Source organism: Pholis gunnellus (assembly GCF_910591455.1).
Source record: "Pholis gunnellus genome assembly, chromosome: 18".
NCBI classification, from domain to species: domain Eukaryota; kingdom Metazoa; phylum Chordata; class Actinopteri; order Perciformes; family Pholidae; genus Pholis; species Pholis gunnellus.
Window position 1 is genome coordinate 18,612,568 of NC_136545.1, and position 24,798 is coordinate 18,637,365.

Sequence of the window (24,798 nt, forward strand, 5' to 3'; positions counted from 1 at the left end):
TTAATGTGTAAACACTGTTTTTGCACCCCAGTGTTATGTTTGCTGTCATGCAAAATACTGTAAAAATGCAAGTAGAAGCATAATCCTCTCTGTAGCTTTGGACCGGCACTTATCAGGCACCTTCGTACGCTATTGATATTGTCAACACACTCATTTGTGTTGACAACATAGGATGCAGATGCTTGTCTGGTACAGAAGTCAATGACAGAACGCAACTATTGTCTTCTGAGTCGTGATCTTTGTCGGGTCAGTTCTCGGGTATGTTTTTGTTGAGAATCGCACCGTACAGTGGCGAGCTGAAGGGCAGCGATTGTGCCCGGGTGAGGAAGTGGTGGCCGGCAGACAGGAAATGCACCGGAGCAGAGGGAGGGCAGGCCCTCATGTACCGCAGGGCGTTCTGTTTCCTGGCATTGGTCAGCAAAGTGCGAGCCTCAGCTCTCAGTGTTTTGGTTCTGTACGTGGAGCTAACGAAGGGGCCCGGTCTTTAAGATGGAATCCGAAACCCACAACGTTATTGCTAATGAATGTGTTCAGCGCTGGGATGACCTGACGCTGTGGCTCAGCCGTAATATTGGTGCTAAAGGTAAGAAAAACATCCTTTCAGTTCCTTTTGGCAGCAGGCAGATGACTGAGAATATTGGCGTATACACAATAATTAAGAAGGTTTCTACAGCAGTAATGTTTCTGGTCTTGGCTCTGTCTAGTCGCAGATCAAACTCTGGTTCCAGATCATGAATAATTTCATAATCGACCTTCCCTTGAACCTTAATTCTTGTTATTGCTCTCAGACAATGTTCTGAACAGTCGGTAGATAATCTGTGTCTTCGGATAGTCTTAACTCTCAAAGGAAGAGGTTTTTCATCTTTAATTGGTTGTGATTAAGAAGACAGTGCAATTAAATAGGTGACATTCATCACTAACAAGACTCCGTGGCGCTGTCATTGTTGCCCAGTATGGAACATTTCTGATTAATGCCGGACCATAAGGAAAAAAAACAACGGCTAATTGCCGCCTTTCCGAAAGTCCCCACAGTGTGATGTGTTCAGCGGCCCAGAGCTGCTATAACCAGCAATGTAGTACAGTATTACTGAAGTATTTAAAGAGAGAGTCCTGCATGTCTATTGGAGGAAATAGTGGAGATACTTCTCTATATAGATGTATGTTACGAAAACCTCTTTCATTTACGTAATATGTCGTAATAATCCAAGTCAGATTCCAAAATCCTTGTACTGTTTGTGCTTTCACAACGTCCAGAATTGACGACTGCAATGCACATTTCTAACCTAGCAATGGCGGCAACAAGAGGTCGTCATTGGCTCGCGATCACGATTTTTGGCGACCCACAATTAGATGAACGGGGATCGATCGACTTTGATGTTGCTGGTCAAAATGCGAGCTCTGCTCATAGAAAACTCTGTTGCACATACAAGTCAAGTGCTTCCTAAAGTAACAACCAGCCTTCAGGGGGCGATCCAGATGTTTTGCCTTCACTTTTGGGGAGCTGTCTTGTTGCTGCGCCGGTAGCCTGCAGCAGCAGCAGCAGCAGCAGCAGCCTGTGCCTTTTTTATTTTCCTAAGCTAAGTTCTGCTCTTATATTAATGTTCTTACCCATATGTTTGGGATTCTGCCTGTGTGTGAATGTTTGTATTGTGTACTAAATGTATATTAACCTGTAACGTGTGCAGAGACTGATGTTCACGTCGCTTCATTTTAGTAAAGATCTGCTGTTTTTATAGCAACATCAAGGCAGTTTTGATCACTGGGTGTCTCAGAAGTTTAACCATTGATCAGTGAGAAGAGTATTGCGATTTTAAAAATAATCTAATTTTTGGAAAACTAATCATAAAGAACGTAAGTAAGTAAAAAAGTGAAAAATGACCAGACATCAGAGATGTTTGCGCTGTTGACTGAACCGTGATAAAGCAGATAATGCATCCGTGGTTCATTGAAGATAATCAGTCTTTGTTTCGTCTGCAAAGTGAAATTGAAATCCAGTCTTATTGAGTTGTTTTCCTTTCTTACATTTGTTTTGTATTTTGTGTTTTTCTGGCAGGAACGAGCCCTCAAGACAGTCCTAGAAACTTCTCTCCGAGTGCCTCTGCTCATTTCTCCTTTGCACGAAGGTATTCACACAACCATCGATATTTACTTGATTTGCTGCTGAACAAATCAGCCGGTAAAGACCAGCCGGAGCCTTCTCAGTTATCTACAAATATATATAAAAAGAGAATACTGTGTTTTAGAGTTGTAGCTATTCAACAGTGTCGGCCAATTAAGACGTTAATATTTTCTCTGCCACCACAAGTCTTAATAATCCGCTTCTTAAGTCTATTTCTGCTTTAAAAAACAGCATCAATATGTTTATTTTACAACATTTCTCAGCACTATATCATGTAATGGTGTATTTTTATTATAATCCACAGTCATTGCCACAGAGCAGACAGGTAACACCACCATGTCAGGCTTTTCATAACCTCACATATGTCGCTGGTAGACTTTATTTTTCATAACCCCCCCCCACGTTCATTAGTTTGTCTCGTAGTCACTCTGAAGTTTCACGTCTACGTTCACTTATTGTTTCTCTAATTTCATTTTGAACAACAGCAAAGAAAGTTCCTCATTCATCCAAAACACTGTGATCATTAAGAATGCAGCAATACAAACATGTGAAATGATGCATATTTCATGTTTCCAAAGACAATTTTACAAATTCTTCTCACTGACGAGCATCCTAATTCGTTGTCTTTGCTGTTGTGTGACAGGACTGATGGTCGCCGCTGGTCGTTGGCCTCCCTTCCCTCCTCTGGATATGGAACCAACACGCCCAGCTCCACCGTCTCTGTAAGCATCAGACATTCACCCAGTCTGACACTAAACCTAATGCACAAAGAAAGATGCCAACACAACAGAGCAGCTACAAGTGAGGTCGTTCTGTTAGAGGAACCAGTGTTGTGATTATCTTCTATTCAATAAACTACAGACCTACAGTTGTTACTAAATGATATTCAAATGATCATGATGTTCAGATAGATTGACAGGAGAGACTCATTAGGGTGAAAAGCTTAAAACGATCATAAGAAATAAGACGGACCTTTATTTATACCGAGGTAAATTGTGCAGCAGTTTCAGTACAAAGTAGGAAAGAGTGTAAATATTAATATAAAATGCCAATAATATGCCAATCAAAAATGCACAATGTCAAAGAAATATAAACCGTTTTAACCGTAAAAGATTCTGCAGCTCTGTTTACCAGCTGCTCAGCAGCAGATTCTCATTATTAAAGTTATAATTAAAACAGCTTTTGCCGTTTGGAAATCGCACTCTTTCAGCTGTTGTTTTGATATAAAAACACTGAATCGCTCAGCACTTATTAAACCCACATTCATAATGCTGCAACATGATGGTGAGTTAATGTTTAGTATTCGTCCCTGTGGCTCTGCTCACTCGTCATGAAACATTGTTTGAGAAGTGAAAGATTGTTCCTGTAGTAAACAAGACACACATTCATCACTCTTATTGTGTCTCGTTCCTCCGTCTTCAACGCTCTTTCTTTCACTCTGACATAGTCGTATTCAAATATATCCGTGTTTATAGGAAGCAGACAGCTTGTGCATACGAACGCACGCTAACATTCACAGGAATTACAAAGAGTCGGGGGATTAGAAGTGTTTTTGTTGAATGTGTTGTTTAGTCAGCTAGTAAATTTCCTGCTATTCACGCCATCTATCGAAGGAAGCACGTCCTCGTTTCTCTGGTAAAACGTCGGTCATGAGTCAAGTCAGACTAGAAACAGCTTTTGGTATGAGGTCAGGCTCCTTGTTTGAGTTATTGAGTACAACACTATGATATGTTTAATACACTGAAAATGTAATACTCACTGTATTTTACTAAACTATTGTAAAATGTATTATTATGTTGTTGTATTTCAGTGTAATCTGTCCCGTGTGTTGCTGTGAAGCATTTGGTTTCTTGCTATGCTCTCGTGTGTTTGGTATATTATAAAGTTTAATTTAGCTTAGCATAAAGACTGGAAACGGGGGGAAACTGATAGCCTAGCCTTGTCCCAACGTTAAAAAAGTCCACCGACCAGCAGCACCTCTAAAGCTCTCTGACTAACATGTATTTATGTTGTTAGTTTAATACATACAACAACTGAAATGTACTATTCCCTAAACTATTGCAGTTATTTGAGGGGAAAATTGCCAAAACATAAGATTTTTTTGGTTATTATGGTATTTTTTTTTATCCACACACAAAAAAACCCTTTTTCTTTTTTTCTTTTCATGTTGAATGTATATGTGTTTCATTTCCAGTCATCCTGTTCATCACAGGAGAAGCTGCACCAGCTGCCCTTCCAGCCTACGGCGGATGAACTGCACTTCCTCTCCCGGCACTTCTGCACTGAGAGCATCTCCGGGGACGAATGCCGCAGAGCGACGGCCATGCGACCCCGCTCGCGCAGCCTCAGGTATATTCACCTCCTGCAGGTGTGAACATCATCCTCACGATTGGTAACGTTTACCGTCGTGTACTGATTGCCAAATTTTCTCTTTCAGCCCTGGAAGATCTCCATCGTGTTACGACCATGAGATTATCATGATGAACCACGTCTACAAGGAGCGGTTTCCCAGGGTAAGGGCTCGCAGTATGTTTGCTACAGCCGACGGTCTGGCCGTTAATTATCTTAAGCGCTAACAAACTGACACCCTTTCCTCTTCTTCCTGCAGGCCACGGCTCAGATGGAGGAGAGGATTCAGGACATCATCCGCAGCAACTCTCCAGAGAGCGTCCTCCCGTTGGCAGATGGCGTGCTCGGCTTTGCCCACCACCAGATAATTGAACTGGCCCGCGACTGTCTGGAGAAGAGCCGACTAGGACTCATCACCTCCAGCTACTTCTGCGAGCTCACTGACAAGCTGGAGAGGCTGGTTCAAGAGGTGAGCGCGTCTTCAGGAATCACACAGATTGTTTTTTCAAAGACATTACACCAATAAATCTCGTTTAAATGACGTTGAAACGGCGTTCTAAACGTTCTGTTTTTTAAGATTTGCACATCTGAAGGAGCTTAGTATCTGATATTCAGAAACAAAATTATCATTTTAAGTATTCCCAGAACTCTTAAAAGACTTTTCTAACCATCTGGATACAAAAAGTATTTAGTCTGCTGCACGAGAAAAATAGATTTTAAGCTTCTCAAGTTGCAACTGTATTTCATAATCCAGGAAGCTAGAAAATCTTCATGGAATACAAAATACTAACGTGAAATGAAGAAATATAAATAACTACCAATGATAGATAGATAGATGGATAGATGGATGGATGGATGGATGGATGGATGGATATCTTTATTTTGGCCTGAGGAAAAGAAGCTCTGAAGGCAGCTGATACTTCTGCATCTCTTGCCAGATGGCAGCAGGGTGAACAGGCGGTGGCTGGAGTGGGTATTTGCCTTTTAATATCCTTCGGGCTCTGCGCGGGCGCCTCTTGTCACCAATATAACCGACGCTCGGTAGACGGGTACCAGTGATGCTCTGGGCGGTTTTAATCACCCGCTGCAGAACACTTCTGGTCTGGGCCGTGCGCATCCCCAACCCAGTTTGTAATGTCTTCAGTCAGGATGCTCTCTATTGCTCCTCTGTGAAAGTTAACAAGAACTCGGTGCGGGAAAAGTTCCTTTAAGTAATACAGCGGATCTTCCGGGTCTTTTAAAGATCACTGGGTATTTAATTTTGGGAAAATTAGATGTTTTAGAGCTCAAACTGATATAAAGGAGAGAACCATGCTGCATTGTCCCAGTCCACGACAGCAGGTGATAAACTGAAATCTTGTATCTCGCTCTTTAGTCCACAGAGAGATCCGAAAGCGAGGACGTAAACGTCATCCGAGAGCTGGTGAAGAAGATCCTCATCATCATAGCCCGACCCGCTCGACTGCTGGAATGTCTGGTATGTTTAACATGCTACTGTTTCCCTTTTTTTAAACATATTAATAGTATAAAAGAACCTGTGTTCTCTGGCAGTTGAAGCCACACACACACACAGACAAACAACTTAAAAAGATATAAAGGGCTCATTATCATATCAGATTATTTTACAGGCCACACCTCAAACCTATAACAGGTCCCAGAAGTACTTTAGCTACCTACATCCTTTCCAGACATCCAGGTTAAATGAGTTAAATTGATTATGTAATGTGGAAAACGTGAGATGCACCACACAGCTGATCAGAAAGAGCGTTTTTTTTTATAGTGTGTTGCTTCTTCTTGATGCGAGGCAACTCTTAGTGCTAAACAAACCATGAACTGTGCTCCACCTTACAGGAGGAAAACGTGCAAAACAAAATGACGTTGGGCGCTTTTTGCGCTCGGGGTTTAATATTCTTTCCAACTCAAGGTGCTCAGCAGTGTGCAAAACGCTGAACTCTCTTCTTAAAAGAATCCGCCCCAGGCTGCTGAAACGCTCAGTCTGATCAGGGCCTAAATGTGTATTTCTCTACCTTCAGCAGAGCTGCCACTTAATCCCTCAGACATCCTGTAGTCGACAACATTATCACCATTCATCAAACCTTCAAACTTCCCACTGAGACTTCTACAAACAAGTGAAAACCACAAAAGAAAAAACCTGATCCTGCTACAAAAAACTACAGATTTGTCGTTTTTGTTCATGTACTGAAGCGTGCTGCTGTGTGTGTCTCCAGGAGTTTGACCCGGAAGAATTTTACCACCTTTTGGAAGCCGCTGAAGGACACGCTAAAGAGGGCCAGGGCATCAAAACGGACATCCCTCGTTACATCATCAGCCAGCTGGGACTCACCAGAGATCCTCTCGAAGGTAGGGCCAGTCGACGGTCATCATCGGCGACGATACAATACGAACACCTGCGGTTCGAGCTGCTGGCCCCCGTCAACAAGACACTCGAATCAGGAGTTTGATCAAAGATAACAACAGAAAGACAACAAAAAACGTTAGAATAAAAAATATATACTAACAGATAGATAGATAGATAGATAGATAGATAGATAGATAGATAGATACTTTATTCATGCCCAGGGGGACATTTATGTAATAATTGTTCAGTGTAAAAGAAGTAACACCAGTGCACAATAGAATCTAATGGCGATACGAGTAAGGTCAATAAATATAGTAACTAAAATATAAAAAGTTAATTATAACAACAAAAGATTAGATACAGATGTAAAAATATAAAGTTTATAAGAAGTAACACTAACCCCAGTGCCAAATAAAAACTAAAATAGAAAAGTAATATTGAGCTTGATATTGAAAGTGATGTTGTCAACATTGAAAAGTAGTAAAAAATATATATATAACAAAATTAAATTGTTGGCTTATTCCACTATTAATTAGTTTCACTTGACAAGAATCTTTTATTTTCTTCTTTATGCTTGTAAAGAAGAAAGTATCTCGTATAAATCCACAGGACCGCTGAGTATCACAGTCGTCGGCGATGCGTTTTATAAGAATACAGAGTAGCCGGCTGTAAAGGAATGAAAGAACTAAAAGCCAAAGATCTTGACTAATGTCCTGTACTGAACAGACCGTCTTTATAATGACCCTCCGTCTCTCCAGATTCAGTTACAAACAACATTCATTATGACTAATTAGAAAGGAATGGCCTCCCCACAGACCGTATACAGATTCCACACAGGCTGGCTCGTCAGCCGATCTCTCCCTTCATTTCCCCCGAGTGTCTCCGGTGTGTCGCTTTGCGCCCGCAGCAAACCTTTAAGGGAAGGACAGATGTTAAACAGCGGCGGAAATGTGTTTACGGGCTCTCTAAGGACAAGACAAACACCCCCCCCTGTGAAAACACACGCATGGACTTTGGCATGGCTGCACACAAAACACACACACACAAACAGACAACAACAAGAAATGTAAAAGATGCAAGGTGGTTTATAATGAGCACTTGTTCTGGAGTGGTGATTTTCAAAATGGGTGTTAGACATGTGTTTGTGTTGCCACTACTGATTTCTGCCCCATTTATTTTCAATTCATATTATCTCGGAGTCAGCACCTCGAGCCTAATGGGTTACTAAAGGCTGCTGTTTATTTCATTAACGGGGACCTGATTTCTCAGCATTTATGTTACCTTTTGTTTCAAAAACTGTCTCTGCGGAATGTCTTCGTAGGCCTCACGTGAAGTTATAGATGTTTTGATACACTAACAACCTTTTGTTAATATATAAACTGCTTGTTTTCTCTTTTATTTTCTTCTGTAGAAATCGCTCAGATGACCAGCTGTGACAGCGGGATTGCAGAAACGCCAGAAACGGACGACTCTGTGAGCACTCGGGAATTGTTTTCCCTGCATTGATCTACTCCATCCATCTTTTACCGCTGGTGCATCTGCAAAGCACAGATGTTATCTTTTTGATTTGCTCTAGTATTTGTGTCTCCTCTCGCCCTCAGTCTCAGAGCCTCAGCACAGCGCTGCGGTGCCGGCGTAAACCCTGCGAATTGGACTTTGAGATGACAAAACTCATCAGCAATGGTGCCTATGGGTAAGGACATCTTAATCTATATCTCAGTGTCTAATCTCCGATGATAGATGGTTTGTTTCAGCCCCAACTATTTCAGGTCAAACTGACCTTTTCTTTTCCCGTTTTCAGTTATCTCCCTCCGCATTTTCCTTCTGTTTCCTCTAGAGGTTAATAACAGGAGACATTCAAAACAGATTTGATGATTAAATGGATCGGTTCATGTCCTCCAGCTGACTGGTAAACTGGTTTTTATTCCACAGAGCTGTTTATCTGGTTCGTCACAAGGAAACGAAGCAGCGGTTCGCCATGAAAAAGATCAACAAGCAGAACCTGATTTTGAGGAATCAGATACAGCAGGCCTTCGTGGAGAGAGACATCCTTACCTTTGCCGAGAACCCTTTCGTGGTGTCCATGTACTGCTCGTTTGAGACACGGCGGCACCTGTGCATGGTCATGGAGTATGTTGAAGGTCAGCCGCTAGTTTCTTTTGTTTTTTTAGTGCCTCAGCTGAAAGCACTTTGAAACAATGTCTCCTGTGTGTTCTTCTCAATCACATCACTCCTTTGATGTTTCCAGGCGGAGACTGCGCCACCCTTTTGAAGAACATGGGTCCCCTGCCCGTGGACATGGCCAGGATGTACTTCGCAGAGACAGTGCTGGCTCTGGAGTATCTCCACAACTATGGCATCGTGCACCGGGACCTCAAACCAGACAAGTGAGACCTCCTGAATGTCATGAACATACAGTGCAATGTATTAGAAATATGCTCGAGCCATTTTCCAGGCCTAAAGGTCTACTGACTATTGGTTTTTCATTATCCCAATTCATTGTAATCTTTCCGTTCTCCTCTTCCTCTTTGTCCTCTTCCTCACAGTTTGCTGGTAACGTTAATGGGACACATCAAGCTGACAGATTTCGGGTTGTCCAAAGTCGGGCTGATGAACATGACCACCAACCTGTACGAGGGACACATAGAGAAAGATGCCAGGGAGTTCTCTGATAAGCAGGTACGCCTCATTTTAACCGACAGTTTTGGACCAAACGTGTTCCACGAGCTGCATCGTGTTCTGATTTATTTATTTTGGTCGTTAGGTGTGTGGAACCCCGGAGTATATCGCACCGGAGGTGATCCTGAGACAAGGCTACGGGAAGCCGGTGGACTGGTGGGCGATGGGCATCATCCTCTACGAGTTCCTCGTGGGCTGCGTGCCTTTCTTTGGAGACACACCAGAGGAGCTGTTCGGACAGGTCATCAGTGGTCAGTGGTGCATCTATTTCTTCTCAGATTGTTAAAAACAGGCTCTTTTTTTGGTAATATCTTTGCCGAATAAAGACTACTGCTCAAACCTTACTGGTGTTTGATCCTCAGTCCAGAATATTTCCTTCATTCTAATCCTTAATTTAGGATAATAAACCACTCATTTTGGGGGGAATTTCTAAGTTTTAACAACACAGAAGTATATCATAAAAAATATATATACATATAATCTTTAAACACCGGCAGACAGATGAAGAAAATATTAATAAAATCTGAAAATAAAACAATAAAAACCAAATAATGGAGGTTTGATTAATACTTAATTATGAATAGAAGAAAATTAAGGAAAAATTAAAATAACCACATTAACATGGCATTAAGTAAAATGTGTGTCCACTCACAATCTTTAAAGGATGAATGTTTAAATAGTGTCCGAAACAATATTTCCTTCTGCTGCACCTTCGCCACATCCACCCTCATGAAAACATGTATTTTAATTACAATGCATAGCATGAAATCTCACTGAGGCTTAATTAATCAAGAGGAAACATTAACTGCCTCCTGATGTTTGTATTTAAAGACAAAAATAAACTATACTGATGTCAGTTTATCAAATAGATGATTTGACTAGACACACACAGGTTTCACAGCATCTGGCTTTTAGCTTCTGAGGAGGAATTCCCAAATCTCATTCAGATATGAATTAAACATTTACATAGTGACCACGTGGAATTAGTCCGTGTGCATATTTCTCAATTTATATGGAGACAGAGATTTCCCCCGAGGGCCCGTAGAAAAGCAGATGGCGGGAGGCGGATTCAGCTTGACTTTAGACCACAAGTGAAGTTTTAATAATTCTGATGTTACTTCGTCCTCTTCCCGCGGTCTCATGGTGACAGCCGCACAGGGAAAAAATCCTAATCTTAAAAAAAACAACAACAACGGCTTTTATCTTGTCCGCGGCGTGGCTCGGATGAATTGTTGGAGTTGTTGGACAACAGCCTCTTAGTAGAAATAAATGGCATGCCGTGACCGATTTGCTATGCTCTCAATCAAATTGTACCGAGCCTCTGAGAGTGACTGTTAATTAAAGGGGCCTGAGCACACTGAATGCATGCCACCGTGGCCTCAGGCCGCACATACATATTCATAGCTCCCCTCCCCAAATTTGATTAAAATGGGGACAAATGGTGCACAGAGCAGACAATCGGCACGGCACAGACGGGCTTTGCTCCCCCTTTTCACTGCTTATCCACGAGGCTTTTCACTAAAAGCTAGAGCACATTTAAATTATCTCATTCAACATAATGCTTACACCTCAGAACGTACTCTGGTTTTGTCTGAATTCGCTGGTGAAGCCATTTTAAAAAGGGCACTTCGTAAATGTCAGCCTTAGTGGGTCACAATTAGGTAACAGCATTAAATCAATTGAATAAAAATAAAAAAAATCTCCCATTCCTTCATTCTTGTAATGCTAATCTTATTGTTGTTATGAACAGGTCTCCCGTTTTACAAACAATAAAGCAAGCACATGAAGCATGGAGGTAGAAAACTCATGATAGCTTACAGTATTTGGACACTTTTAGCATTTAAATAATATGCTGAAAACTTGTAAAATGATTGTTTGGAAGGACATTTACGCGTGGCTTTTTCACATTCTCACATTGACATCTGTCAGCTCGAGCTTCCTCACGTGACTAATTAAATTCTAGTGAGAAATGGCGGCTAGTAGCAGCAGCAATAATGCTAAACAAGACGGCGTAGGTGTCCCAAACTGTCCCAAAGTTACCTGCTGCACAAGTTACTAATATAATATTCTGGATATTTAATTTTTTAACATCAGCATGTCTGAAAATTCTACTATTTATTGTCAAAATATTCCAGACATTAGATTTACACCACACGTGTTATGTGACTTCAAAACAAGGAAGCCATCAGTTTGCATTTCTATCAGCTTGTCATCAAATGACCAAACTTGTTTTTAGAGCCTGAAAAGCGGTTTTAAGATTTATTTAACTGTGCGAGCTGTCTTACCTTTAAAACGGGAGTTTGTTCCTGATCATTTTCTGTGCAAATCCACCACTTTTTACCAGATTGCTAAATGCAAAAAGCTAATTGTGCATTCTGAACTAACATGGATTGACCTTTTAAATTTGCAATTCACGTAGTTTAAGGCAATAAATCACCGTGTTCGTTTTACTCCTTGTGTTACACTGACGTTACATCCCCGTTCGGATGATTTCCAACTCCTAAACCACAACCTGCTAATATATTAGCAATTGATCTTCACAGGCTTCTTGTACGTCGGGAGTCATTTTGATTCAAACTGATCGTTTGCATTGTGTGTTTGCAGACGAGATCAACTGGCCTGAGGGAGAAGATTCCCCGCCTCCTGATTCTCAGGAGCTCATCGCCTTGCTCCTCCGACAGAACCCTCTGGAAAGGATCGGCACAGGTACAAACGGCAAAGCCGGTAAACTCGGTCGGGACCAGACGGGCACAGCAGGCCGACATAAATTATCTCGTGACCCCGAGTTGCCACCTCAGCAGCGCTCATAATTCCAAGTCACCGGCGAGGAAATTGAGGTCATCCAACAGCAGGGCAGTTTATCCTGTGACCTCTTCACCTCTTCCCTTTGATCAATTGCAATTATTTCCTTGCTAGTCCATGAATCTAGTTCCCTGCATGATCAAGCAGTAAGAGCGTGTAGATCCGTGTGGGCCGTAGAAGTGGCCGTGACCTGGGACGAGGCCTTTTATATCGGAGGGCTGCACGTATGCCAGTTCAGTCCAGGGACACCTGCACCTCCTCGTTCATCTAGTTCTCCCCGTCGCCAGGCTGCCATTCACAAAGTCCCCTGCTAGTCCACGAAAGGTCACAGGCAGGAAATTGTCCCGCATAATTTATGGTTATGATGTCGGTTTGGCCTGCAGCCACCAGGGGGGAAAAAAAGGAAAACATCGCGTAAGCGTTTCTTCGCCTCCTGCGTCTCACTGAGCCATTCGTTGTCAGCGTTTTCTGCACAAATAATTTTCACATTTGTTCTTAGGAATGTATTTAACACTGTTTTTTTTAATTTGCATTATCCCATCTGCAGGAGGAGCTGCCGAAGTCAAGCAGCATCAGTTCTTCTACAACCTGGACTGGAACAGCCTGCTGAGGCAGAAGGCCGAGTTCATTCCTCAGCTGGAGTCTGAAGATGACACCAGCTACTTCGACAGTGAGTTATCTAGTTAAAGCATCAGTGTTACTCAACAAAAAAGTTCACAAATGTGTCCATAGATTTGCTTATAAATCATAGAAAAGATTTGCTCCTGATAACGTAGGATCTCGCCTCATCATTTTCTTCTTTACACAATGTAACATTGAGCATTTCTACGGCTTGGATCTCCATCAAACATGAATCAGCAGCGCAAAACATTAATAAAGATTAAAGTAAACTACGACTCCCAAAGAGCATTTCGGCAAAAACAAACATCCAATCACAGACACTTTTTTATTTTTAGTACAAATCACATATTCAAAACAACAATATATGGCTGTAAATGAATAAAAGGAGTGAAAACTGATTAGGATCCATTTTCATCTTCTTAAATCAGCTTGTGGCACTTTTAATAGCTGAGTGAAATAATATGAATCTGCCATCGTCCCTAGCTCGCTCTGAGAGATACCATCACCTGGAGACAGAGGAAGAGGACACAAACGACGAAGACTTCAACGTGGAGCTGCGGCAGTTCTCCTCTTGTTCTCACAGATTCTCCAAGGTGCGTCCTTTTTAATCTCCTCCCCTCAAACACCTCACCGTTGCCGCCTGAAGATGTTAGTAATGTAAATGAGTCGCTGCCCTCATCCGTCCTGCTCCTGTTCTCTCATGGGAACGAAAAGCACGAGCCGAGTGGTATTTCATATGGAAATGTGTGTCTAGAAAACGCAGCCCGCTGTCCCTTTACCCCTACAGTATTAAAAACGTAGATGTCGGCTTTGCATATATTTTCTGCTTCTTCTGTTTTTTGTTAATGTGGAACACAATACACAATACAGTCATACAAGCTGGGAGCGATTGTTGTGCTGCATTGCAGTATGCTCCCCTCTCGCATCAAAACAAAGCATTACAGTGTCTCAAAAAGCAGCGGGGCGTCTCGGAGGAAGTGTTGAGCAGCACGGAGTCTTTTTTTATTTTTTTTCTCCGTTGCTACACCTACAGCTCCACGCTTGTGAGACATGATGAAGTCTGCATTAACTCACATTAACATCACAGTGTTTAAAGAGAAAAAAATTATTTAGCATTCCTTATTGTCTTTGCAGCTTATTCTGAGCATGACGGCGTTGTGAGTCATCGTGTTGCCTTTTACAGCCTGCGTGTACTAAAGTGAACCGTTGCCTCTCTGTGGTTGTCAGGTTTACAGCAGCCTGGATTTGTCCCGTGGGCACCTGGAGGAGAAGGGAGAGAGCGAGGGCAAGAAGAGCGAGAGCCCACTGACTGTTGACTCCCTCAGCTGGACGCCAGACTTTGCTGAAATGTATGCACTAAACCTCTGTAACATCAACACAATAATACAGTATGTAGCCGAGATCGAATGTGCACTTCAGGTCTTGAATTCGGACATCATATCAAAACACAAGATGAGAAGATCTTACAGACATAGTAACAGAACTATAATCCTTTTTTTGTATATATGTGACCACTGATTCCTGGAAGACATTTGCATTGTGCTACAAATGTGGTGGTTAAAGATGAACTCATCCGTAGTCAGTGTGTTATCTACAGTAGATCACCGACACAAAGGCTAAGTGATGTACAGCAGTTTTAAATACCTAAAAAAAAATCTATATCGATTGAGGCGTACGATGGCCGAGGCGGCGGTAAACCAGCAGCTCCCACGTTCTGCAAAAACGCTTTTTTTTCAATGATGTCTGGTGCTTTTGGCGAGAGCTGTATAATAGCTTCAGTTCATTGTAAACGACTGTCTGACACCAAGACAAAGCGGTGAAAATATTTTAAATATAGTACACTTGCGCTAATATGGATTTTTTTTTATAGGTGTCTTAAATATTTTTTGTTGCTGCCCCAGTCAACAGCAGTACATTGCTTTGCTCCTGCTTCTCTAAACTACTATCCCTGAATGTAAAACTACTCCAATACTCCCTCCTGAGAAGTGAGGATCTGTTCATCTCGTGAGAACCTCTTCTCTTCCTCCACCAGGCCCTCGCTGTCCCACTCGACGGACACGGACAGAATGAATCCGGGCCAGCGCCCCAACTTGTTGCCGAAGTTTGCCATCTCGGCGGACAGCGAAGGAGACGAGACCTCCGGCCTCGGTGACCCCAGCAAGACCTCCTTCTCCACGGGAGAGCTCCTGCAGGACGGGCCTGACGCTACAACTCCAGGCAGCACGCACAGTGGAGCCACGCTCTCTGGTGGGAAATTACCACAGCTCGAGTTTCAAACCATTGTTTTAAGAATAGAATACATACATTTAAAGAGTCAAATTTAAATGACCACGATGCTTTAGTTGTGTGTCTCATTCCGTGCTCATCTTTTCTAATAATCAGGAAGTTTCTCAGAACATCTGGACCAGTTGACACCCAGAGGTGAAGAGGTGGAGAGCCCCGACAGCACCGGTCATACCTCCGCAGATCAGGGCGCTCAGACCAACTCTCTGCGGCCCGAGAGCGCTGCAGAGAAGACCGGAGCTGTGGCTAAAGTCCCGAAGTCCGTCTCAACCGGCGCCCTGTCCCTCATGATCCCCGGCGGTAAGACGAAGAACGCAGAAAAATATGATCTCGACCCGTTTTTTAGAAGTGTATCAGAGCAACAGCGTGCCAAGAATTGCAATAAGAGCAGCGCACTTCTTTGTACAAATAGCGTGAACGAGATGAAAGCCCCGCTGTATAGATCTGTGTGAAATTGGCCCAGTGTGTGACACCTGCTGTGAGTTCAATTTTAACAGAGTGGCTGCGGGCAAGTAGCCGAGCACGAGCCGCTAATAAGGAGAAGTAAGCAAGCAGTCAGGGCCAGGAGCCAAGAGGTCTTCACTGCTGGGAGAGTGAAAATCGCATTAGTTTCACCCACAGCAGGAGCAGAATGAACCGGGCTCATGAGCGTGATAGAAACACCTCACTGCTGACTCGAGGGGGCCAAAGTCTGATTGATTCAATGAAAGAATCTGCTCAGGGTGGTGATCAGCTCTCATTTTTTTTTCCAGATATGTTCGGGGTGTCTCCGCTGGCCAGCCCCCTGTCTCCTTACTCCCTCTCCTCAGACCCGTCCTCGAGAGACTCCTCTCCCAGCCGAGACTCCTCCCTCTGCAACGCCAACCCGCGGCAGCCCGTCGTCATCCACAGCTCGGGGAAGAAGTTCGGCTTCACGCTGAGGGCGATCCGGGTGTACGCCTGTGACGGTGACGTCTACACCGTCTACCATATGGTCTGGGTAAGGAAGGGCTATATCGGCCTGCAGTAGACCGCAGGGGGGTGCTTTCACACTCAACATGTTTGTTATGATAGTAACATGTGATGTGAGCATGAATTCAAAAGCTGAACTTCTGTTAAATCCGCCTGCTCGTAGTGAACTGTCAGAAGTCTGTTTTTGTAACCGTAAAGATAATTTTGTGCGTATGCAATGTGAGAGTGAGGATTTTCTCTGATCAATCTGAAATGGAGTTAAAGAAAGAGCACTTTTAAGTATCATAAACGTGTGTTTGTTTATTTTCTGCAATATTCCGAAATATAATTCGAACCAGGGCGGCGCTAGCTTTCGGGTTGGCCTTCAAAAATACGTCATCGCTGCAGCACTTTATGTCCAAACTGTCGGTCCGCGTGACTGAATGTTTACAGCTCTTGGTGAACGTACCTTAAAACGTCCTGAAAAAGCAAAATAGATGATAATATCAAATGTCTCTTCTGTGTCTGTCCATCAGAATGTAGAAGACGGTGGACCTGCACACAAAGCAGGACTCAAAGCTGGAGACCTCATTACTCATGTGAACGGAGAACCGGTCCACGGTCTTGTCCACACTGAAGTGGTGGAGCTCCTGCTCAAGGTAAATGTCAATATATATATAATATATGTCTCTTTAAACTGCAGATATTACATTGTTTTTGACTGATTTTGTTTTAAATATATACTTCAGCTCAGATTAATAACAATGCTTTTCATGATTTTGAAATAAAAAATGTTGTTTTCTAATTTCATAAATGTTAAATTAGCTGTAGGACCAATTACAAATAATAATAAAAAATAACAGCTTATCAAACTCTTGTGGAGGTTTCCATTTCATATTGCTGCTAGCAGTGTCAGTAACTGTTTTCACTGTAGCTGGATTGAGTTTATTACTGTACTATACTTCTATAATTCAATTATTTTCTTCCGTAAACATCCTCTACTTACAGTAATAGTATTAATGTTAAAATCTGAGAGGATACCAAACACAATGTCAACACTGATCTAACCCCTAAACATTCTTTTCGATAACAAAAGTCCTCTAAAGTCTCGTCTTTTTTTATTTTTTTGTCTTTTCAGAGCGGCAGCAAAGTGGCCATCTCCACGACCCCGTTCGAAAATACTTCGATAAAAACCGGTCCGGCCAGGAGGAACAGCTACCGGAGCAAGATGGTGAGGTGTGCCAAAAAGCCCAAGAAGGAGAAAACACCAGAAAGGTACGAATCATCGACTGAAACCTACATTTGAATCAACGTTGATGTAAATGTCCTAATTATACGTATTTGGATGAACGTGGAAATTGTTAAGAAAGTGACCAGTTCAATCAAAAACAATAAAGCAAATAATACGTAATAATATTTTTCTTTGTCTCTCTTTGCTTTGTTCCAGGCGCCGCTCCCTGTTCAGACGTTTCGCCATGCAGCCGTCTCCTCTCCTGCACACGAGCCGCAGTTTCTCCTCCCTCAACCACTCTCTGTCATCCGGTGAGAGTCTCCCCGGCTCCCCCACCCACAGTCTCTCCCCTCGTTCCCCTACTGCCACGTTCCGCCCCACACCAGAGTTCACCCAGTCAGGTGGAGATTTCGTCTAAGAAATCGTACCGTTTATGTTCATTTCATGTATGTTAAATGACTGATGTCTTTTCTTTTTTTTTTTCCAGGTGGCAACTCGTCCCAGAGTAGCTCCCCCAGCTCCAGCGCTCCAAACTCCCCCGCAGGCTCGGGTCACATTCGTCCCAGCACCCTCCACGGCCTCGGCCCCAAGCTGCCGGGTCAACGGCTCCGACAGGGGCGCCGCAAGTCTGCCGGCAGCATTCCCCTTTCTCCTTTGGCTCGCACGCCCTCGCCCACCCCCCAGCCGACGTCTCCCCAGCGCTCGCCCTCTCCCCTTCTCGGGGGGCATCCCGTTTCCAAGACGAGCCAAGCCTTCCCAGCCAAGATACATTCCCCGCCCACGATTGTACGCCACATTGTCCGCCCCAAAAGCGCCGAGCCTCCCCGCTCGCCCCTCCTAAAACGTGTCCAGTCTGAGGAGAAGCTGTCCCCCTCTTACACGGGAGATAAGAAGCACCTGTGTCCCAGGAAGCACAGCCTGGAGGTGACCCAAGAGGAGGTGCAGGATGAGGATCTGAGGCCCGGGGAGCGGGATTACACCGTCTTGCAAAGTGTGGAAGAAACGGCCTGCGAGCCGCTGGCAATCAACCGTGTTCGACCTGTCGAGCAGGGCTGCTTGAAGAGGCCCGTGAGTCGCAAGATGGGCCGCCAGGAGTCTGTTGAGGAGCTCGACCGGGAGAAGCTGAAGTCCAAGATGGTTGCAAAGAGGCACGACTGGTCGGAGAGGAGGGAGTCTCTGCAGAAGCAAGACGCCCTGCGTGAAGCTGACTCGTCGTCCCCGTCGTGTGGCGATGACCGGGATGAGAGTTTTCTGGTCCGGGGCCAAATCAAAGCCCATAGCGGCCCAGACTCTGGCCTCCTGGAGGCCAAAGCTGCAAGCACAACCCTGAAAGATGTGCTGTATAAGAAACTCACCACACGCGTCTCTGAGGGCATCGGCGAAACATCTGGCGGCGGCTGCTGTGAAAGTGACGGAGGACTCAGATCAACTCTCTGCTCCACTCACCCCGAGTGGCAGCACTCCAGACCGGGCAAAGACAACATGAAGCCGGACAGACTGGACTTCAAAGCTCCCACCATCGAGTTCACCAGGAAGAGGCTGTCCTTTGAAGAGCGAGAGGACTGCATGTGTCGGTTGTCCCCCGGCATCCACGAGAACCTGCACTTTGGCTCCACCAGGTCTAAGAGCCTCCAGCTGGACACGGCCATGTCTCATGAGCACATGAAGGCGGGGCTGGGAAGTGTTCACTCCAGCCCCGAGGGTCTGTCCCCGAAGCTTTTCTCTGGCAGAGGAGAGAGCGCTGTGGAAAAACTCCAGCTCATCTCCTCCGCAGAGTCTCCGCTTCGGAAGACGTCGTCCGAATACAAACTTGAAGGACGCCACGTCTCCTCTCTCAAACCCCTGGAGGGCACTCTGGATATTGGTCTGCTCTCAGGGCCCAGAGTTTCTAAAACAGAAGCCTGTTTATCCAAAATGGCGGAGAACACAAGCGACAGTGTTTCTTTGAGTCCTCCAATTTGGCTCCAGACCCCTACTGAGAGACAAATAACCATCCCCCAAGTGAAAAGTACAGACAAGCTGAAGAGCCCCCTGACTTGTTCCACAAGCCCCGAAGCCGTTTCTTCCCTAAATAGCATCGTTGCCTCCAAAGATCAGTCGGATAACGCAGCCACGGAGATGAAAATAAGCACAAGCGGTGAGAAAACGCAGGACAGACACAGTGAATCATTAAAGGCTCAAACCAGCAAAGTGGAGGCGTCGAGCTTTAGTGTTAAACAAGAGAGCCGGACGGGTATGAAGTCCAGTTCATCGCTGGCTCATGAACACCGAGGCCCTCGACACAGCTCCCACTTCTCCTCCTGTGGAAAAACACCCTCCATACGGGAAGTCAGCAATGAAGATCAGGAGGATGAAGCGGAGCAGGAGGAAGCCGCACCACACGCCGCATCACAGAACACCGACAGCTCCAGCACAGTGGGCTCTTTGACTTCGGCGAAGCCGGAGGTAAGCATAAAAACTTTGACTCCGGCTGCAGCTGCCAGCGAACCGCTAGCTGTGTCGCTGAAGCGGAGTATAAACTGCGGTTTGGACGGAGGTCAACGTCAGAGCTGCGAGGAAGAAACGACTCCTGCACAGACCTCAAACGTGATGCAGAACAAGTCTTCATCTGTGCGCGTTCCAACAACGCGGCAGCCGTCGAACATCTGCTCTTCAAATATGGAACCGCAGGTTTCTATCGCGACGTCGGCGTCTGGTTCTGTGAAAGAAGATGAAACCTGCAGTTTGAAATCGGACGGCCAGGACTGTTCGGACAGGTCTGTTAGTAAGGAACAATGTAACGGATCAGCTGTGAACGCGGTCGCTGATACAGGTGATAGGTGCAGCTCGGGCTCGAAGAAGGAGGTCAACGCGTGTGCTGCAGTCACCAAATTGGAGCAAAAGAGAGAAGCTTCTAAAGTAAACATGGTTGCCTCATTAAATAATGTTACACTGAACTTGAATAGAAAGGATAACACTGTTGGTGCAATAGAGAGTAGCAGCAAACTGCTGCAGAAAACAGAGGAACCCACATCACCAAAGATGAAGAATATAGTGAATGTGAAAGATTCAGAGCAGCTATCAACAATCTATCCAGCTGAAAAAGCACAAAACAAATCATCTGATTCAGAATACTGCGCCGCTAAAAGAGAAGAAACCGCTGCAAAACTCAAATGTTCATCCTCGGCGACTGCAAATGAAAATGTTTTGGTTGCCAAAAGTAAGTGGAGGCCCGACCCGCAGCCTGTACCGCACGCCGCCGTGAAGACGGAGACACAATCTCACAGTGCAGCTCCTCCCGTCCCCGCAGCGAAGGGCAGTCCCGGTTCAAAGCAGAGAGATCCGCCTAAAGAATCTGTGCTCTCGACGTCAAACGCTCAAATAACCCACGACCCTAAACGGAGAGAAGCCTCGTCGCCATCCAAGCGGGAGGAATCGCTTCAGCCGACGCATTCTCCAACTCTCGCTGATGCGAAGCCAAGAGAAACCCAGAACCCCAAAATCTCTGGAGCGACTTCAGTGAAAGAAAACGACTGGAAGCCAAAATCTGTCCCTCCTAAAGCCGTCCCTTCATCGTCGACTCTCAAGACTTCCGTAGCTCCAACACCGGTTATTAAACAAGGTCTTGATGCCAAACATAAAGACATCTCACCCAAAAACCAAGCCCGGGCCGTGAGAAACCATCACGGCTCAAAACCAAAAGAAGTTGCTTCGCCTCTTCAGCTGCCCTCGGACGTTCCTTCCCAGCCCGATCCCCCGCCGGTGCTGCCGAAACCCGCGGTGAAAAGAGAAACGCAGGGCGGCGAAGCCGTCCCGGGCCGGGTCTCCGGCGGTGCGCCCCGGGAGAGCGCAGCAGTCAAGGTGTCCAAGGAAGGCCCCAAGGCTGAAACGCTCAAACCGGACGGTCACAAAGGCACCGATAACCGGACAACCACCCCCGAAAAACAGGTGTCCTCCGGCAAGAGGGAGCAGGCTGAGAGGAAGAAAAAAGAGGCCGTTCAAGAGGTCGCGTCCGCACAGAAAAACACTAAAAGAGACGCTTCTAGAGCCGCCGCCGCCGCCGCCTACGACAGAGACACTGGCAGGAAGCAGCAGAAGGAGTCGCCGCGAAGTTCTAATAACAAAAAATAAAAGAGGGAAGTTAAAAAATAGCAGCCGACGTCACAGAATCCAGATGTAATGTTAGAAAATGGTTTGTGCAAACATCATCATGCCGCCTTATTTTTTTTTTGTTTTTTTGTTTGAGGACCGGGCACAGTGTGTGTGTGTGTGTGTGTGTGTGTGTGTGTGTGTGTGTGTGTGTGTGTGTGTGTGTGTGTGTGTGTGTGTGTGTGTGTGTGTGTGTGTGTGTGTGTGTGTGTGTGTGTGTGTGTGTGTGTGTGTGTGTGTGTGTGTGTGTAGGCAGTCATTTGCTGATCATTTCTGGTGTTTTACTCTTTTTTTTTTTTACGTCAAGTTGAATGTTTGGAAGTTTTGTTTCTGCTCTGTGAAATCGGTGTGTGTGTGTGTGTGTGTGGGGGGGGGGGGGCAGCAGAGGGAGGAGGAGCCTCGCCGAGGTTTTGTGACGTACTGTAGAGTCCGTGCCATATAAGATGATTTTGAATTGCACTCCTCTCGACTCGGGAGGGCCTGAAGTCTTTTTGATGCAGTAGACCACACAGTTTCTGCTCGGCAGTTGTATCACGATTGTGTCTCTCTTTTGAGTGCGATTCTTTGTCTGTTGTGTTGTTTCCGTGCAGTGGTACACAGAGGGAACGCACTATGTTCTGTGCTTTTTCACCCGACACTAAAAACACGGAATCATCTCACGGTTTCTGGAGATCCTAGATTAGTGAAGGGGCCTTAGAATTATGGGAAGTTAAAAAAAAGAAAAACTTGCTGTTCTTAGCAAGGTGTGGTGTTTATTCACATTCCTCTGACATCTGTACATATGTTTCTTTTTTTGATTTTTATGCAATATGGTGTAAATATGAAAACACTGTAAAACTGGGATTCATGGGCTTACATGAGCGTCGTTTGTACTATATGTATAGATTTTTGCGGTATCATTTGTTTGTATGCTCAGTATTAAGAGCTTGATATCTCTGTGGTCTAAAGTAAGCTACCGGGACGCGTCTCATCAAAGGCATCCTCCTCTTTGAGACTTTCAACATGTTTTCACATGTTTCCAACGTGAACGTGACGAGAGAGAGAGAGGAGCAGGCCGGAGGGCGTCGATGGGCTATTTCTGAAAATGTAGCATTAAATAACAAAACTGTGAGGGAATGTCTCTGTCGTTGATGAGAGTGTAAAATATGAAATATTGTTGTTTGACTAATGAGATGCAGTTGGTTTCTGAAGGCGTTGGTCATCATCTCCCTGCAGAATGAAATTAAGACCAATCACGTGATTAAGATCAGATTAGATTGCGTACAGAGAGAGAGAGAGAGAGAGAGAGAGAGCTTCACCATCAGGGTTTCAAAAGATTTCAATGTCGGGTTTCGGTCTTCGTGTTGTTCAAGTCGTGTGTGAGTGTTTTCGATGTTTTCAAAGGACTCTTCGTAATGAGCAGCAGCTGGATTAAAGCTTCACCTGGGTAAAGATTTCATGATGCATACTTCATGTCCACAACATGCATTCGATGTTAAATACTTGGTACTACACGTATAGGCGGTCATATATCCGCATTCACTATCTGCAACTTACACGCACACACACACACACACACACACACACACACACACGTGTCTATACTGTAGATGAATTGCAAACCCTAAATGAGAACGAGAGTCGCCTCGGACACTAAGTGTGTCGTGCAGTATTTGCTCTGATGTGCTAACTGTGTAGAAACAACCTCGTCTCCTACATGTGTCTCATTTTGACGAGTCAGACACGACGCCGTGTACAGTTCATCCTCACGGCGCTCTGCATCCGAGAGGGAAAACTGAAACACGTGAGATTGATTTGCGGGAGATTTTAACGTAAAAATGAATCTGATGTTTACTTTGCATTAGATATTGTTAATGTATTGCTAATGTAGTGTGAGAGAACAAATGCACCTTAATGTTTGCCAATATTCAGTTCAAAGGGTGAGAAGAAGAAAATGGAACTGAAGCTGGTTTATGAATTCCCCTCTCGTCCTTCACAGTTAAGATGACTCACTGACTTTTATTTGAACAAATTGAACATGTGTGTGTGTTTTTTGTTTTTTTTCCTCCTGTGACGGCTGACATTTCAATCCTCAAAGCACATTCAATGTTTGTTTACAAAGCATCATGGATGTATATTGTTGATTTGCCAAAATCTGTGTTGTGTGTCGGAGATGTTGTTTCTAGTAGTGTGAGGCTTTGCTCCCCTGGCTCCAGGATGTTGAATAAGAACATTTGTTTGTGCCGTGATCAATGTCCTTTCATGTGTCAGGCTCTTCTTTCTCCGCTTGTCTTTTCAGTTTCCTTTTTCTTTTTTTCTTCCTCTGTGCAGAACTAGTATTAGATGAACTTGCTTACGATGGTTTGTCTTTTAGAATAATGTGCAATAAAAGTGTTTTGAGTTTTGTATTTTGCCCAAGGAAAGCTCTATGGATGTCATAGATGTTGTATATTAAAACAGATATTTATACTTCTAATGTTGCGTAATACTGAAAATAAAATGGAATTATAAATTAATCTCTTCAGTCCTCTTTTGATAGAGTTCATAGATGGAAAGTCAAAGTGAATCGTTGAATCAATGGTGACACTTTATCTTACGAGTCTATAATTTATGAATAATAATATAATAATTTACTAAAAGGTTTCCTGAAAATACTGAAGTAATTTGCACTAATTATATGCAAAATTAGAACTTAACTAACTAAACTATTTAGATGGTGGTACAATTGGTCCACTACATCCAATCCAGTTAATAATAAATAATAAAAGAGTAAATAAACGTATTGGTTTATTTATATTAAATGTATTTACTCGGGTTTATGAGTCATATAAATTCCTATTTTGCCTATAATAAATACTAAAATAGACATTTTTAGGAAACCTCCCAGGAAATGACTTATTAACTTATTAAATACATACAATAAAACGTAGTGTCCCCCAAAGACTTGAAAACGATTCCATTGTCTCCGAGCTTCAGTTCCACCATAAACCTCACAGAGAAGCTCCAGAGGTCCAATAGATGAATCCTCTGCAAACAGCAGACGACAAATCTTAAAGCTATGCTGATATAGTCCAATAATGCACATATACTCATGTATACAGTTATTTATACCAGACCTCGGTGGGGTAGTGTAACACCAGCAGGGGGCAGTATCCTTCCATCCGTGTGCTGCGGAGGTTGTTGCTGAAATAGTTCCTCTGTAATGCAACATTCAGTCGACATACAGAGGAGACGTGTGATGTGGTGTCCGGAGAATCCTCCCAAGATCAGAATGAATCTGACAAAGATAAACACAGATTCTGTATTTTCATAGTAATT

General features: G+C 44.1%; 1 protein-coding gene across 3 annotated transcripts in view; it reads left to right on the top strand.

Moving 5' to 3' along the window:
- mast4 (microtubule associated serine/threonine kinase family member 4) overlaps window positions 1-23,986 on the top strand; it is an 80,628-nt gene extending 56,642 nt beyond the window's left edge. For 2 of the 3 annotated variants that reach the window (XM_079178610.1, XM_079178612.1), the window contains 24 exons: window positions 2,054-2,123; window positions 2,763-2,841; window positions 4,314-4,468; window positions 4,557-4,632; window positions 4,728-4,937; window positions 5,844-5,945; window positions 6,697-6,829; window positions 8,239-8,300; window positions 8,429-8,520; window positions 8,760-8,968; window positions 9,076-9,214; window positions 9,374-9,506; window positions 9,592-9,757; window positions 12,111-12,212; window positions 12,856-12,978; window positions 13,413-13,522; window positions 14,157-14,278; window positions 14,962-15,176; window positions 15,312-15,512; window positions 15,965-16,191; window positions 16,679-16,801; window positions 17,281-17,417; window positions 17,590-17,774; window positions 17,861-23,986. In XM_079178610.1, the coding sequence (XP_079034736.1) occupies window positions 2,054-2,123; window positions 2,763-2,841; window positions 4,314-4,468; window positions 4,557-4,632; window positions 4,728-4,937; window positions 5,844-5,945; window positions 6,697-6,829; window positions 8,239-8,300; window positions 8,429-8,520; window positions 8,760-8,968; window positions 9,076-9,214; window positions 9,374-9,506; window positions 9,592-9,757; window positions 12,111-12,212; window positions 12,856-12,978; window positions 13,413-13,522; window positions 14,157-14,278; window positions 14,962-15,176; window positions 15,312-15,512; window positions 15,965-16,191; window positions 16,679-16,801; window positions 17,281-17,417; window positions 17,590-17,774; window positions 17,861-21,483 (6,794 nt within the window). In that variant the 3' untranslated portion in view covers window positions 21,484-23,986. The remainder of the gene's footprint in view (window positions 1-2,053; window positions 2,124-2,762; window positions 2,842-4,313; window positions 4,469-4,556; window positions 4,633-4,727; window positions 4,938-5,843; window positions 5,946-6,696; window positions 6,830-8,238; window positions 8,301-8,428; window positions 8,521-8,759; window positions 8,969-9,075; window positions 9,215-9,373; window positions 9,507-9,591; window positions 9,758-12,110; window positions 12,213-12,855; window positions 12,979-13,412; window positions 13,523-14,156; window positions 14,279-14,961; window positions 15,177-15,311; window positions 15,513-15,964; window positions 16,192-16,678; window positions 16,802-17,280; window positions 17,418-17,589; window positions 17,775-17,860) is intronic. The other variant, XM_079178611.1, reaches the window with a different exon arrangement.
- The last annotated feature ends 812 nt before the right edge of the window (window positions 23,987-24,798 follow it).